The sequence below is a fragment of the Eretmochelys imbricata genome, chromosome 3 (assembly GCF_965152235.1).
Source record: "Eretmochelys imbricata isolate rEreImb1 chromosome 3, rEreImb1.hap1, whole genome shotgun sequence".
Lineage (NCBI taxonomy): Eukaryota > Metazoa > Chordata > Testudines > Cheloniidae > Eretmochelys > Eretmochelys imbricata.
The window spans coordinates 75,101,469-75,117,238 of NC_135574.1; the positions used below are offsets into that span (position 1 = coordinate 75,101,469).

Sequence of the window (15,770 nt, forward strand, 5' to 3'; positions counted from 1 at the left end):
TGCTTTCACTAAAATTATAGTAGTGCTTGTAACTTTCACCTATTCCATTTTTTATAATCCACCATAAATATATATTTTCTGAATAGTCACTACTCCTTCTGAGTTTTTTTCCACTGCAGTAAAATATCCACTGTTCATCTAAGATCTTTAGCGAGTTATAGTGCTCTCCTGTTGAACAGGCAAGCTGACCAACAAAGGGAATACAAGTAAGCAAAACCTACTTCCAGAATTATGCTGACATAATTTCTGATAAATTAACATTAATTTCAACTGTAATGAAAATTGGAACTGGAGAACATCAAAGTTTGGCTAAATGGAAAAAAATACTTTGACTTCTGAGCACTACAAACAGTGGCAAGACTATGAAAAGCTCACCAGTGTCCCTTTAAACTAATTATTTTAAAAGTATTTCCTAAGTGACAGAACACTAACTCTATACCACCTGAGATGAAATCTCTTACTACATCAGTCTCTTAACCAGAAAAGTTAATCCCAACATTTTATTTTATTTACTAAAATTAGAGTATTTTGTAATATCTAAAATGAAAAAAAGGATAATGAAATGTCACTTAGGGTACATCTTCACTACCTGCCGATCGATCTATCGGGGATCGATTTATCACCTCTCAACTAGATGAGATAAATCGATCCCCGAATTGACGCCTGTACTCCACCTCGGCAGGAGGAGTAAGCAGAATCAACAGGGGAGCCGCCGCGCTCAACTCGCTGCCGGGAGGATGGCCAGGTAAGTCGAACTAAGATACTTCGACTTCAGCTACACGAATAGCGTAGCTGAAGTTGCATATCTTAGTTCAAACCCCGCCCCCTCCCCTCATGTAGCCCAGGCCTAAGATTATGACATTGAGATGTAAATACTTTTTGCTCACTTTTGATTAAACAAATAACAGGTCCTAAGCCTACAGGCTAACCACCATTAATCATTGCTAGTCTAGAGTCTGCTGTCTGTCAAAAACCTGCTGTGTGTGTGTGTGTGTCCTAGCATAAAGTACAATTTTATACTATAATGAATATGTTATGTGCTATACTATTCTGTGTTCAGGACAACTCCCAGAATGCAGCTGAACTGAATATCTGCTTTTGAAAACTAATCTCATGACATGTGGAGTTTCCTTCAAACTGTTTTACTATGCATTGATGAAGAATTATGGCAGCTGCCATCTTTGTTACAAAGAAAAACAACAGAGGGTATTTAAAACCGATATATGATTTCAACAGAAAGGAAACAGAATACAAAAAGATAGTTGTTTTCTTAGGATAAGACACAAAAAAAATTATAAAAAAATCAGATATATACTTTTTCTCTTTTCCAAAATGAAAAAGTACAGATTACCCTGCTTTTAAAGAGGATAACTCATTAGATCAATATATGCCAAACAACAGCATGAACATTCATATATTGAACCTGCATTCAAAGCACCAGTTTGGAAGTCTCCACTCACAGCTCTAAAGAATTATCAGTGAACAAACTCAAAAAGAAAAAAAGGAAAAGGTTACTCTTTATACACAGTAAAGATAATCATCTATCCTACATCTCCATTTTGTCATCATATCCCATGTTCTCACATTGCAGCAACTCAGTTGTTTGCGATGAGCTCAAGATGTATATACAAGATTACAGAAATACAGTATATAACATTTCCCTTCCTCCATTAAGGCACACGGTGTTTATAAAGTTATGAACTGATGGATTCTCACCAACCCCAGGCAGTTCATCAGACAATCACTAACATGACTCGGCCCTCTGGCTAAGTCTCAAATTCTGCAGTTACAAATGTCACCGGGGCTGGTAAGCCAGAATGATGTGACCACCCCAGAAAGGACGAGGGGGAAAAGGACAGCAGAGAGAATGTAAGAATACTTATAAACTAAAAACCTGATACACGCCTTTTATCATCATCTACACCCAGTCTTTAGTCCCATTTCCCAATAACTTCTCTTACCTCTCAGGCAAGTCCAGTTTCCTAAGAAGGCATGCCTCAACTCTAGCCAAACTCAGTACCTTTTCCCCAAGATTATAGTCTCTCCTCCTACCTCTTTCTGGAGCTGTTTTTCCCGTGGCACTCCTTCAGCCTCCCAGTCTCCTTGGGTGTTGACTCTGCTCTCTCCCCCATGGAATGAGCTAGGTCTGGGCTTATATAAAACCCTAGGCCCCTCTCACTGCCAGCATCCTCTGGGAGGACTGGTTAATTGGAGTCAACTAGTTGGATTTTTCTTTTTTCCCCCCACCTGAGAGTTCACTTCCACATTTTGGTGTCAGAGGTAGGACTGCTTCCCCAGGAAATTGTGGACCTGCCAGAAAGGTAAGGGAACTTATGGGGAAATGGGACTAAAACTTTGGGTGCAGATCATGATAAACTACCAATACGCCCCTTTATATGTATCCCTACATTATTTTTTGTACCCTTTCCCCACCACCACCCTTTTGGTGGTGGTCAGGTCATCCTGGCTCATCAGACTTGGTAACATTTGGGGCTGTGTTTGGGGCTTAGCTGGAGGGCCAAGTCACATTAGTGTTTGTCTTCTGAACTCCCTGGAGCAGATGAAAATCTACTGATTCATACAGGTAAGAACCAATTTCCCATTAGACTGTTTAGCTCTTCAATGCCTGGAATATATCTTTAACAATACTGTAACCACTAAATGTACTGTAAAAGCGGCAGAGTCCTGTAGCACCTTATAGACTAACAGACGTATTGGAGCATAAGCTTTCGTGGGTGAATACCCACTTCTCAGATACAAAGTGGGTATTCACCCACGAAAGCTTATGCTCCAATACGTCTGTTAGTCCATAAGGTGCTACAGGACTCTTTGCCACTTTTACAGATCCAGACTAACACGGCTAACCCTCTGATACTTAAATGTACTGTGTTTATCTACAGTAAATTTATTCAGCAATAGCATTTTAATTTGAGCAAAAGCAAATTACAACTTCGCTTAACCAATAATTTCCTTTCCAAGACTGAGTCAAGTTTGCACAGACTCTGGATTCTACATTAGCTCCTTATTCAGAACAAAGTTCCCCTGGGTGAGAGTCTATGTTGCCAGAAAGAAATTATCAGGTAAATGGCATTATAATTTTCCATCTCCATGACCAGGTCTGCTACAGCAGTACGTCAGCAAGCACCTAAGCTATGAAAAAGGGAGCATAGACAAGCTATCAGGAAAAAAGTGTGTACCAGAAGCACTGATGAAAAAAAGACAGGAAGGGGCGACAGTATACTCCAGCTCTCTATCCTTATAGCAAATGGCTCCTTAAGAGGGAATATACAGCCCTAAGTACCATGTGACTAAAGGTTTTATCAGCAAATGCACATATATTCAATGCAAAGTAAATGTGTGGAGAGAGTGTCAATTGACTGCTTTGCAAAATTTGTCCACTGATGTTTTTCTTTTCTCAAGTTGCCAAAGCCACTCAGGTGGAGCAGGCTTTCATTTTTACTGAGGAAGCAACTTCCATCACCTATGTGCCTCAGGATGCAGGGGGGAGAGAGACACTGTTCTAAAAGGATCTTCCTGTCAGAGACAGGAATCAAATAATCTATAGCCTTGAAAGGAAAAAGCCAGGGCCCAGTGGATTCTCTTATGACCCATGGACTTCCTGGTGCCAAATGGCAGAGAGAAAGCATAGAGTTTTAAAGGGATCCCTTGGGTTGGATATCTGCATAATAGTTGACCAAAGGGTGGCCCATGAGGTTTCTACGGAGAGCCAATAGCCCACTGGTGGTCATAATCATTGCGAAATGTGTGTCTGGATAATATTTAAAGAGTTATGTATTTATACTAAAAATTATGTTCTCAAGGTGTTGGAGTTAAGGCAGACCACCAGGAGGTGAAATAGCTTGGAAATGTTATTTTCAGGCAGGAGGTAACCGATACCTATTTCCCTGTCTGGTCATGTGTGTATTATATGTCTCACAATATAGGTCTATCTGCATATTAAGTCAGAACTGAGAGATTGCAAAATCTGAAAGAGAGGAAGTTTGCAGGAGGAAACAAAGAGCAAGAGGGAGGGGTCCTATTTATTAATAAAGAAAAAGGACTGTTCTCATATATCTTGGAGTTCAAGGGAACACATGGTACCCTTCACGTAGGAGGCAAATGGACTGTCTTGAAAGGACGGTCACAGATAACCTGGCTGTAAAGTGCTACATGGATTTTGGATGTACAATACTCTACAAGGCATGAGAGTATCTTGTTAATTAAGTCTAGGTTCTAGAATGCATGCTGTGATTTTATTTTATATGTAACCATTTGTTTCCAATACTTCTACTTGTTGTTACTGGAATCTCTGTGCTTTGCTAAATAAACTTAGATATGTATATAGTAAAATCAAATGTAAGTAAAGCAGAGAGATGTGATCTGAGGTGAAACCGGTAAGCTGGGGTGTTCTGTTTGTTTGGTAGCAGCAAATCTGTGAACCCTGCAAGTGTTCGATGGATGAGGGGCTGGACACACACAAACATAAAAGTCCTTGATACCTGAGAGACCATATAAATGCATTCATGAAACCCAACATTTTTTAAAAAAAAAAAAGGGTAAAAAACAGGTAAAAGCAGTACACTGAAAGGAGAGAAAAATGGAGACACACAAATAGGAGACAGGAGTTCGTAGGCACAACAGAAATGGATCCAAAACATTTCTTTGCTGATACCTTTAAGGACCTAGATAAGAATGTGACCACCAAAAGAAGCCTTTTGTTAATCCAACAGACTAGTATACTGCAAATCAGTTTGCTCATCCTTTCTAAAACAGACCTATTTTTAAACACATTTTTCCTAGTTTAAGAAGTATTTTCTTTAAATGACGAAAAAAATAATGAACACAGTAATACATGACAAGATTTTCCGGGGCAGTCTGTGTCCCAGAGTACACTCAAAACAATAAAATGTTTTGCCTGGGTTTTGTGCATTTGAGATATTAGGAGTAACAAAATGTTTATATAAAACTAAACTATTCTGTATGTATTGTGACAGCCTGAAAATGTTTTAGGCCAGAATACAGCTATTTCCCCATTAATTCAGACTGAATCCTGAGCTGATTAGAATAAGGAAACAGTGAGGAATAGGGCCCAGAGTTTGAATATCACACAATTATTATGAAGAATCCGCTTTAAACTGAATGTTGTATTTTAATACTAAAAACTTTAAATGAAAAGAAAAACTACAGAAACCAAAGTGAGCTGAAAGGAAAACTATTTTCTTTTAAAAGTTCAACCCTTTTGGCCCCTCCTCCTTGCTCCCCTTCCCACAATCTCCACTACTTTCCTCTTACATCCTCTCTTATCTCCTTCGTCCCCACTCATTCCCTTCAGCCAGGTTCTTCCCAGAATAGCTATAATGCACTGGTGCCCAGCTTGGCCCTTTAGATTCTATACATTGGCCCTCAGGGGTGACTTGTGTTAAGAAAAAAAACTTTGCAATTGATTCTGAGTTGAAAATTTGTTCTCTGAGCCATGCCCTGCAATTTTAAAATGGAAAGTGATTGAACCAGCTCCAAACTTGGGGAGGTGGTGGAAGAGAACACCACCTCCTAGCATTTCCCCTTTAACACCAAGAGCAGCTCTGATTCCAGCTAGAAGCACTCTCAGTAGCTGCTGTTGCATTGCAGGGGAAGGAGAATGTAATTGCCTGTTTTATTGCCTTCTTCCTTGCTAGGGTCTGGGAAGCTCAAGGAGAGCTTGCCTGAGTCCCGGGGAATGCCTAGCAAAGGATGGCTCCTCCTCCCCCCCAAACCAGCCAGCACATCCAAAGCGAGGTGAGAAAAAGGAAAAGCTGGAGACCAGTACCAGTTATGGTTCCCCAATTCTCTCCCTTACTACAGATAAGGGAAGCCTACAGACAGCTATAATCTGAGTAGAAGGCTATAGTCCCCAACACAGTGTACAAACAGTTGAGCATAGTGTATTCCAGCCACTCCCCACGGCCAATATACCCTCTGCATTGGGGACTACAGGGAGGAAGGGAGAGGAGCTGTCTTTGCTGGCCCTAAAGCGATTGGTGACTTCCCCATGCTGAGTGTATTCTTCCCATAGAACTTACAGGTGGTTCCTGCGTCTTCCGTGTTGCAGAGGAGGGGATCTGCAAATGCACTAGAACAGGACAGACTGATTGTGACCTCTTGACTTTTTCAAAATAGTATGCAAAAGGTTGGAGATCGTGGCTTTAGTGTATTTTGTGTTGTGTTTCAACACAGAATTGGGTGGAAGATGCCGAGATTTTCCCCAATACAAACAATAAATACAAATATGTTGTATAGTAATTATTTTAGGGACAAGAGTCCTGATGCCCGATGTAGACAGTGACAATGGGAAAGATGGAGGGTTTAAACTATTTTTAAAATGATTTCTATTTCAGTAGTTTGATTTTTAGTATTTTTCCTTCTCTTTCATGTAAAGTTTGGAATTTTTCAAATTAAAGGAATGAAAAGCCACAGCAGTGTGCATGTTACTGGGAAACAGATGAAAAATTCTGAGTTCAAGAGGCAGAACTGAGGGTTTGTAATAGCTAAGTTCAAATGTACATGCTCACAGTCTGGTTACCTGAACACTGACTGGCTAATAACCACCACCAAAAGTATATGGAGTCACTTATTATATGACTATTGAGAAATAACTATACAATGATTATGTAAGTCACACACCCACAACCAGAATGCAAGGAACTGCATAATCAGTGAGGAAAACAAAATAGCTTTGGATCAGTAACTATACAGCATTTCTGCCCTCTGGTTGAGACAATTCCATTTTAGTATAATAAGCATTTTTTCCTTACCTCATAAGGCAGTTTATCAAAATACCCATTAGTTGTCCATTCCCTGAGGGCTGCAACGCTGAACTGTTTATTAAGACTATCCATTTCACAGTCATTCTTTTCTTCATCATCATCTTCATCCAAATCATTCATATCTATCATCAAAGTCTTAAGTGAAAGTACAGGTCTCTCTTTCACACCATGTAGTACTACTGCATCTAATTCAGTGTAATAGTCCTGAAGGGAACTATTTACTTCCAATCGAATTAGATTTGTGGGAAAGTCAATCTGTTTAATACAAGGTGTGAACTGGCGAGCCTGAGGAGAATTCACCTTGGTAGGTGCTTCTGACCAAAGGATTTCCCACCTACAAAAGAAAAATTGCACATATAGTACAGTGATTAATACAAAAAGATGTGTTACTATTGTAAGTTCTGAACTTACGCACAATGTGCTACTCTGGCAAAAGTACATGTATTTAGTAAGTTAGGAACTTGGCTGAGAGGCCAGTTAAGGTTGCTTTACTTCCCCAGACTTCCATAAATATCTGAAAAAGAAAAAAATTAACAGGCTCATCACATATTAAGATTTTACACTTACTGTACGTCCTTTGCACTACTGACTGATAGGATGTGTGCTCATGAACAAACAAATGTGTTCTTTTACTAACACAAACATACAAATCCTTGTAACATATCACAATTTATGCAAGTGTGGTAAAAAGGAGAATAACCTTGTATGGTAAACTTCATATATTAGTACATATATACTAAATATAGAACAGAGGGTCACATGAAGAACCATACAAATACTTAGCCAAAACTTCTTCCTAATTCCCCTCCCCACAAGCACATTTTTAACAAAAAACTATATATTAAAGATTATAGCATAAAGTCATTAAAATAGGAGTAGTTAATAATCCAGATAATGACAATTTTTAAAGTGCCTAAGTTCTAGTTTGTTGACTTTTTAGCAGATAAAGCAAGAATTTCTCTTCGAAGTCATTCATTGTGAAATGACTCTTTAGTAGGGAACAAATTCATGGTTCATTTTGATCAATTTCATTGCACAGATGTTTTTTAAAAAGTAAATTTCATGATTTCACATACTGAAATCAGAAATTTCATGGTGGTGTAATTGCAGGGGTCTGGACCCCAAAAGGAGCTGTGGGGGGACCGCAAAGTTATTTTATGGGAGTTGCGGTATTGCCACCCTTACTTTTGCGTTGCTGCTGACGGTGGTGCTGCCTTCAGAGCTGGGCAGCCAGAGAGTGGCAGCTGCTGGACAGGCACCCAGCTCTAAAGGCAGCACCCCACCAGCAGCTGCGCAGAAGGGTGGAAATACTACACCATGCCACCCTTAATTCTGTGCTGCTGCTTTCAGAGCTGGGTCCTCGGCCAGCAGCCGCCACTCTCCAGCCACCCAGCTCTGAAGGCAGCAACCCGCTTCTGGGTCAGGATCCCCAGTTTGAGAAACACTGGACTCCTCCCTCCCATGAAATCTTTATAGTATAGGGTAAAACCACCCAAAAGATCAGATTTCATGGTCCATGACACATTTTTCACATCCATGAATTTGGCAGAGCCCTACTCAACAAGAATTTAAAAACACAAACTTCAGGTCGTCTTTGATCATTTGTAAATTTCTTGATGTTTTTCTTTTTGTAACAAGCATTTTTTGAACATTTTTATCTTCCCCTGCTAGTACATGGGCCCAATGGCAGGAGTACCAGGAGATGCATGAATTCCCATTCATACATCCGCTCTGATGCACCTCCTTCAGTGAATGGCAGCGTCACCAGCAGCAAACCACACATGGAGTAGTCTAGAGAAAGAAGAGAAGCCCTATTCCCACCAAGCCTGCAGTGCTCCCCAGCCTTGTAGACAGGCCTGGGAATGGAGAGAGGTCTGCTCTGTAAATGTATTCTGCATACTCCAAGTCATAGGGAGGTGTTTTACAGGTTTTACAGTCACAGCTGCTACTTCACACCGCTCCCACTCCTTCTGCTTCCTTGAACAGGTAAATTGATGACAGGGAAACCTACAACAGCTACTGCTGCTGTTTCCTGTGGCATTGTATCTGCAGCATTCTCAGCACCCTATATATAAATCCAGTTAACTTTCACCAATTGTAGATCCCTCCCACCTTTGACTATCCTTGTCCTGGCTTCAAAGATCTCACCTCAGCTTTGTCACACTGGTCTCAGATACCTGACACTGACTCTGCAGTAATTGGGCTCCCTTTCTGATAGAAGCTATCAGCACTCTGAATCTGTAACAAGTGTATGCTGATGATAACTACTTCTGAATATTTAGACAAATCAAAATATTGTTTACTCATACCAATACTGGACAATTAACTTGTCCTGCTAAACAGAAAATAAAATGTAAGCAACGTTTCCACTAAAAAAGTTACTCAGTGCAAATAAGGCCTGGAAATTTCACTTGACAAAATTAAAATCCAGAATAGGAACATGTATCCATGCTTACTGGAAAATTTCCTTCCTTCAATAATAAGGTCAACAGATCAGTTACACTGGGTACTTCGACCTGCTTTCAGCTTGGCGGCAGAACCAGAACTGGCAGTCACTGGCAGTGGGGGAATGCCCCACCTCCTGACGTTCCCCTGACATTACTACTCCAGCCAGGTTAATTCATATCTACTTTTCAAAATTACAGATTGTGTTAAATATACAATTTCTCCTACTGCAGAGCATGATAAATTCTACCTAATGACAACAAATCCAAATCCTTGGATGTTAATTTCCATCTCTATTCTGAATGATCCATTTGTCTTCAAAGTGGGCTGTGTCTACAGATTTTATTACTCAAAGGGAAATTTTCAGCTAAACATGGATAAATTCTTCTATTCTCCTTCACGCTAAGGTCCACAGAGCTGTCACAACAGGATATTCAGAGAAGTGTGCCTCCAGGATGGAAAGCAGCATCATCCTTTAAATATGGATATCTAAAACATGGTAGATTATTGTGATTGAATGCATCCTTGTATTCACACCCTACACACCATTGCAATAATCTTTGTACAAAATATCCATTGTAATGTACCATTTGAAAAGTAATAACTTGCTGGTCAATAATATCATGGTGAAAAATATGTAGCAACATTCTGTGTTAAGTTATAAAATCCCCCTGTATGATGTTACTAACTCATGTTCAAAAATCACACAGCCCCGCACCAGGAAAAGTCCTAAACACGGAAATGCATGCATCTCAATTTATATAAAAGTTGTAAAAAGGGTCCTAAGACAGAAGACAAGGAAAATCTGTGTTTCAGCAAACAGAGAGGAGAAGAAACAGCATGCACACTCTCTTTCACCACCAGACACCATGTTGCCTTCTTTACTGTTCAAATGAACTATAACTAGGAAAGTTAAATGCATTTCCCAGGGTGACTGAACTACAACAGTGAGGGGCAAAAACACCCCAAGTTCTCTCTCCCTCTCCATCTCTCTTTTTCACCTAAAACAACAAAAGAAACAGTGTTTGGATTTTGCTAGCAGATTCTGGCCTGAGAATTTGGTCAAAAATGTTTCTGGGAAGATGTGGTAAGAACTTCACCTTGAACCAAGTCTAGCTTGTTAAATTTAAAAAGTGTTTTATTTTTATTTCTCTTGTAACCACTTCTGACTTTAATGCCTTATACCTGTACTCACTTTAAATATCTCTTTGTAGTTAAATAAATGTATTTTATTCATTAATAAAAACTAGGGCTGTCAAGCGATTAAAAAATGAATTGTGATTAATCGCACTGTTAATAATAGAATACTGTTTATTTAAATATTTGTGAATGTTTTCTACATTTTCAAATATATTATTTCAATTACAACAGAAAATAAAGTGTACAGTGCTCACGTTATATTTGCTTTTCATTACAAGTATTTGCACTGTAAAAAACAAAATAAATAGTATTTTTCAATTCACCTAATACAAGTACTGTAGTGCAATCTCTTTACCATGAAAGTTGAACTTACAAATGTAGAATTATGTACAAAAAACCTGCATTCAAAAATAAAACAATGTAAAATTTTAGAGCCTGAAAGTCCACTCAGACCTACTTCTTGTTCAGCCACTCACTCAAATAAGTTTGTTTACATTTGCAGGAGATAATGCTGCCTGCTTCTTGTTTACAATGTAACCTGAACGTGAGAACAGGCGTTTGCATGGCACTGTTGTAGCCAGCATCGGAAGATATTCATGCGCCCGATGCGCTAAAGATTCATATGTCCCTTCATGCTTCAACCACAATTCCAGGGGACATGAGTCCATGCTGATGACGGGTTCTGCTTAATAACAATCCAAATCAGTGTGCACTGACGCATGTTCATTTTTATCATCTGAGTCAGATACCACCAGCAGAACACTGATTTTCTTTTTTGGTGGTTCGGGTTCTGTAGTTTCCGCATCAGAGTGTTGCTCATTTAAGACTTCTGAAAGCATGCTCCACTCCTCATACCTCTCAGATTTTGGAAGGCACCTCAGATTCTTAAACCTTGGGTCAAGTGCTGTAGCTATCTTTAGCAATCTCACATTGGTACCTTCTTTGCATTTTGTGAAATCTGCAGTGAAAGTGTTCTTAAAATGAACAACATGTCATCATTTATTCTAGCTACCACTTGCAAAGAGGTATTTTCTCCTGTTGTACTTCATGGACTGCTTCAATTTCCCATATGACCTGGATTCCTGTCTATAGTATCTGGCAGATGTTAGGATTATGAATTTAATTTTTTTGCCTCAGCTCTCCATAGTTTCCCACTGTATCACTAAGATAGCTAGGAACTGATTTGTCTGAGCTTCTGATCCAAAGGACCAAACCTCATATACTTGTATGAAACAAATTTGAATCCCACTCTTTCCCTCACAGGAGAAGTTCTTAGGCCATATAATTTTTAAGTTGAGAAGCACAATATTTGCATTACTGTCCACCCATGTCAGCATTGTTTGTGAAAGCATGCAGAGGCACTTAGGGTGTCAGACGACAATTCATATATTTATTTTTGTTGGCCTGATGCCATCTGAGGGTTTTTATGCCCAAAGGAGGCGGCTGACATGATGCCTGACTGTGAAGAGCCTATATAGTGAGGAGCCCACTGTTTTCAGATAAAATCTTCCCTCATCAGAAGGGCCAAGTCCCTGAACACCAGGGAAAATAGTCACATTTCTCTTCGGTAGTGATACCAGGTTAGATTTTGGCTGGTGCATACTGAGAAGCCTTATGGCCTTATGAAATGGAGCCCAGGACAGAAAGAAATAATGGCCTAAGAGGTCCTTTACTGCCTAGCAGTTCTTCAGCACCTGGGCTGCCCTCCCTCTTATCACTCCATAGCCATGTGCTCGGGGCAGGAGGTGGAATAGTGGCAAGGCATGGCAACCTACAACTGAGGCTGGGAACAATTCAGTTCTTTTCCAGTCCTGCCTGCCTGCCTCCTTTCCTGCTTGGGGGAAGGGCAGTTTCGAGTCCTACTGGAATGCTCCAGAAACTGTTCTGGCACTTTTTTGGAAGCCAGAATGGCCTCTTACTACATTTCCAGCACTTCTCAAGCACAGCACTCACTTACCAGGGAGGGGGTCAAGGTGTCCTTGCCCAGCCTAGATTGCAACTTGCCCAGCACAATTGACCTCTCCAATATTGCTTGGGACCTTTCCTACTTAGGGAGGACGGACCCTGTCCTGGCTTGGCTGTGAGAGAAACTGCACTCTACCCACATTGTCACAGAGCTCTCCTAATAAGACAGCAGATAAGGGGGTGAAGCAGGAGACTCACACCCTTCCTTTTGCCTCTGGCATCCTCAGTCTAGCTCTCTCCCTGAAACCTCTAGGAATACCAGTTGCGGCAAACACCTCAGAAGGGGAAGCAGAGATGAGAGGGCAGTCTCCCACAAAATCAAATACAGCCTTGGGATACCGCTGAGAATTAAAGACATATTATTGAGGCAAACTGCTAATCTAACAATTTGAAAAAATATTTGGAATTTCCCTCAGGAAAGCTCTGCATCTGGGAGGCCTGGCTGAGTTGCCAGCCACAGGGGAGGCAGGAAAAAAAAAAGGAGGGAACATTAGGAGACATGGCATGCCCCTGCTGCCAGTGACCTAGAGGTCTGATTCTGCTCACAAGCTACAAATGGATCTGAAGAAATGCATAACAAACTAAGTTACTAAATGAGAAATAATTGCATAGCAGCCACCAAATATACTGTGAAGTAGTAACACTTTCCTTGTTACACACTGTTAGACTGATTGGGAAATAGCATGAGCTCCAAGAGCAGTAACTGAAGTGGGATGTCACCATACTAGTGGACGGAAAGTGAAATTGTCAACCACAGAACAATCGAAAAATGGAGGATTTTTTACCCTTTCAGATTTAGTAATCAAAGTTGCTACTGGAACAGGAGTTAAGTTAAAAAACTTCAGACAGAAAAGTGATTTCTGAGATGACAGCTCCCCTTTAAGTACAAAGACAATGTTCCAGTCTGACAGCAACAAAATGCAAACAACCAGAAAGTTTTAAGAGACTGATTCAAATGGAGAAACTAGTGACATCTCTAGAGCAGAGTTACTGGGAGGGGAGAAAAAAGGTAAACTTATTTTCCTCAGTTACAAATGTTTCTCCCAGTTTCCTTCAATTGAACAGGGAGGCAATAAAGGAGATCCTTATTGTGTGAAATTTTTTTGTTTGGTTTTGGTGAGGAGAAGGTAGGTAGAGAGGCCCAAGTTGCCCTACTGGTACATTTGAATTATTACAGCCATTTTGAGAATGTAGACAGAGCGCTGATTAAGGAGATAAAGGCAGAGTCTCGCACTGAGCTCTGCTTGGGTGGACCTCTGTGTCTTTGGGGAGCCCCACCTGGGGATAAGTAGATCTCAGTGCACGATTAGCACTCTGAAGACTAAGAACTAAGAGAGTATAAAAATAATTTTAAAAACCCATAACTGTCCAACCAAGAAAGCAGAGGGAAAATCCTCCATTATTTAATAATAAATGAACTGAAAAGTTTTGCTACAATGTTTTCTCATTCTCCAGACCTCTTAATAAACAAATGAAGACTGTACCAGTTCCCAGAAAACCAAAAAAAAAGGAAAAACTAGGTATTAAATAAGCACATGGTGAGTTCTGATAAAGTAGTGGGTATCTACTAGGAAAAGACACAGGTAAGATACCTAATTTCACCTAAATAGTGCATGCTGTTCTGTCACACTAATACTGATGGAGAGTAGCGAGCAGCAAGAAATATCAACAACAGTCTTTAGCGGAAAATAGCTCACCCACAGAGGATGAAAAATGTTTAAACTTTTTATATTTTAAGGGGACTTTTAATGTAGAACACCTGATCTGATCCAGGAGGAGAAAAAATTCTTCAGTCTTCCTCCTTAGCCAGCAGGGCTTCACTGTCCAAGAAGAAACTGCCCAACCTTCTGACAAGTGTTTAGGAAGTATTTTCTGATCTAGTAGAGCAGAAGAGATACAGGATTCTGGAATTGCTGGAAGTTGCAGTTATGATAAAAGGACTTGAAATTTGCTCGAGTTCCAGGCTGAGGAATGGTTAGGTATGATCATGTTCAAATCTGAAGAGCTGTTTAGTGCCTTTTCAAGTGACTCCCTGAAAAGCTTGTCCCCATCAAAGGGAGCTTGAAGTAGACAGCGCCAGCAGCAGTGTCTGGGCCTAAAAGGTATAAGCAGCAATTTACTGCAGTGGGCAGCGGCGTAGCAGCAGCAGAACCTGGATGAGAACCTCTCTCTAAACAACTACAGGACTTCTTAGCAGTGCACGAAGCACAAAGTTGGTTACTGAGCCACATGAGGGGAAACTACTCCGGACATAGATGGTCCTATGTTCACAAAGCCTCTCTTGAACAAACAGTTAATCTTTTGGTCCACAAAATCCTTACGGGCCCTTGGGCTTAGAAATGTCCAGTGCAGAGAGTGGTCCTGGAGAAACTGAAGGAAGGTGGTGTTAAAAGTGAAGAGGCGGAAAAATTTACTCATTTGGCCTAGCTACACTTAGTATAGCATTTTTGAGCGGTTCTCCTAGTAGATCTTTTTACTCTGGATTTGGCCATTCAGAGTGCACAATCTTCTCCATAAACTCTGGTATAAGAAAAAGTCAAAAGAAACTATCTTCCATCTTTACATCTTGGAAGGGTTCTAAACAACTAGGATCTGGGGAAAAGTATAGGGAAGAGAAAATTAGATCCATCAGCCCATCCACCTTACTCTGCACAAAAAGGCAACCCTCATCACCTGGACAGGTCCAAATAGGACATGGACAGGACAGTTCATTCTTCCCCACTAATAACTTGGACAAATGCTGGTGATAGTTGGACAACTGCTCAGATAAGAGGCTGGTTGGAACTTTTGTAATGCCTCCCTCCTTATGATGGTACTTGGAAAGAAGGAGACCCAGGGTAACTAATGAAAAACAAAGCAGCCAGAAACACTTGTAAGTCACAAGATCTGGATGCCTAAGGAGTTCCACAGGGCAGAGAGAGGGAGAAGCAGGGCCTTCTTTTTTCCTATGAGGAATTGAGACAAACTGTTTTGTCTAAGAGTATGGGATGGGGCTCAAAAGGTTCAATTAAATAATAGAATAATCTGAGGCTTTAGGGATGGATGCCTAACAGCACTGTTCCTAGAAAGAGAACCCTTGGATGACATCTTTGAAAACTTATAAAGAGAGACAGCATGGGTCTGAGATTCTGAGCAGAAGAGAGACCAAACTACAGAGATTTTCATGTCCCTTGTACAGTTCGGGCAAAAAAATTCAACATAAGTAGCAGTTGGGTGGGACCCCACACCTTGAGCATTACTTCTCCTCACACAGATCTGTTCTTTGGATCTTGCAGTCATGCTTAGTCTCATTTAAAAGAAAGCAGGTGATAAACTGGTTGTGTACATCTGAAAAGCCAGGTGCTACAACTAATATAAATCTATTATTATTTATATTAGTTGTAGCGCCTAGCAGCCCTAGGCATGAACCACTGTGTT

At 40.4% G+C, this 15,770-nt stretch overlaps 1 protein-coding gene across 7 annotated transcripts in view; it reads right to left on the minus strand.

Moving 5' to 3' along the window:
• The window catches only part of FBXL4 (F-box and leucine rich repeat protein 4), a 131,531-nt gene that overhangs the window by 84,043 nt on the left and 31,718 nt on the right, over nt 1–15,770 (minus strand). For all 7 annotated transcript variants that reach the window (XR_013345602.1, XM_077812851.1, XM_077812850.1 and 4 more), the window contains one exon: nt 6,792–7,137. Coding sequence is in view for 6 of the 7 variants with exons in the window: in XM_077812851.1 (XP_077668977.1) it covers nt 6,792–7,137 (346 nt within the window). In the remaining variant the exon portion in view is untranslated. The remainder of the gene's footprint in view (nt 1–6,791; nt 7,138–15,770) is intronic.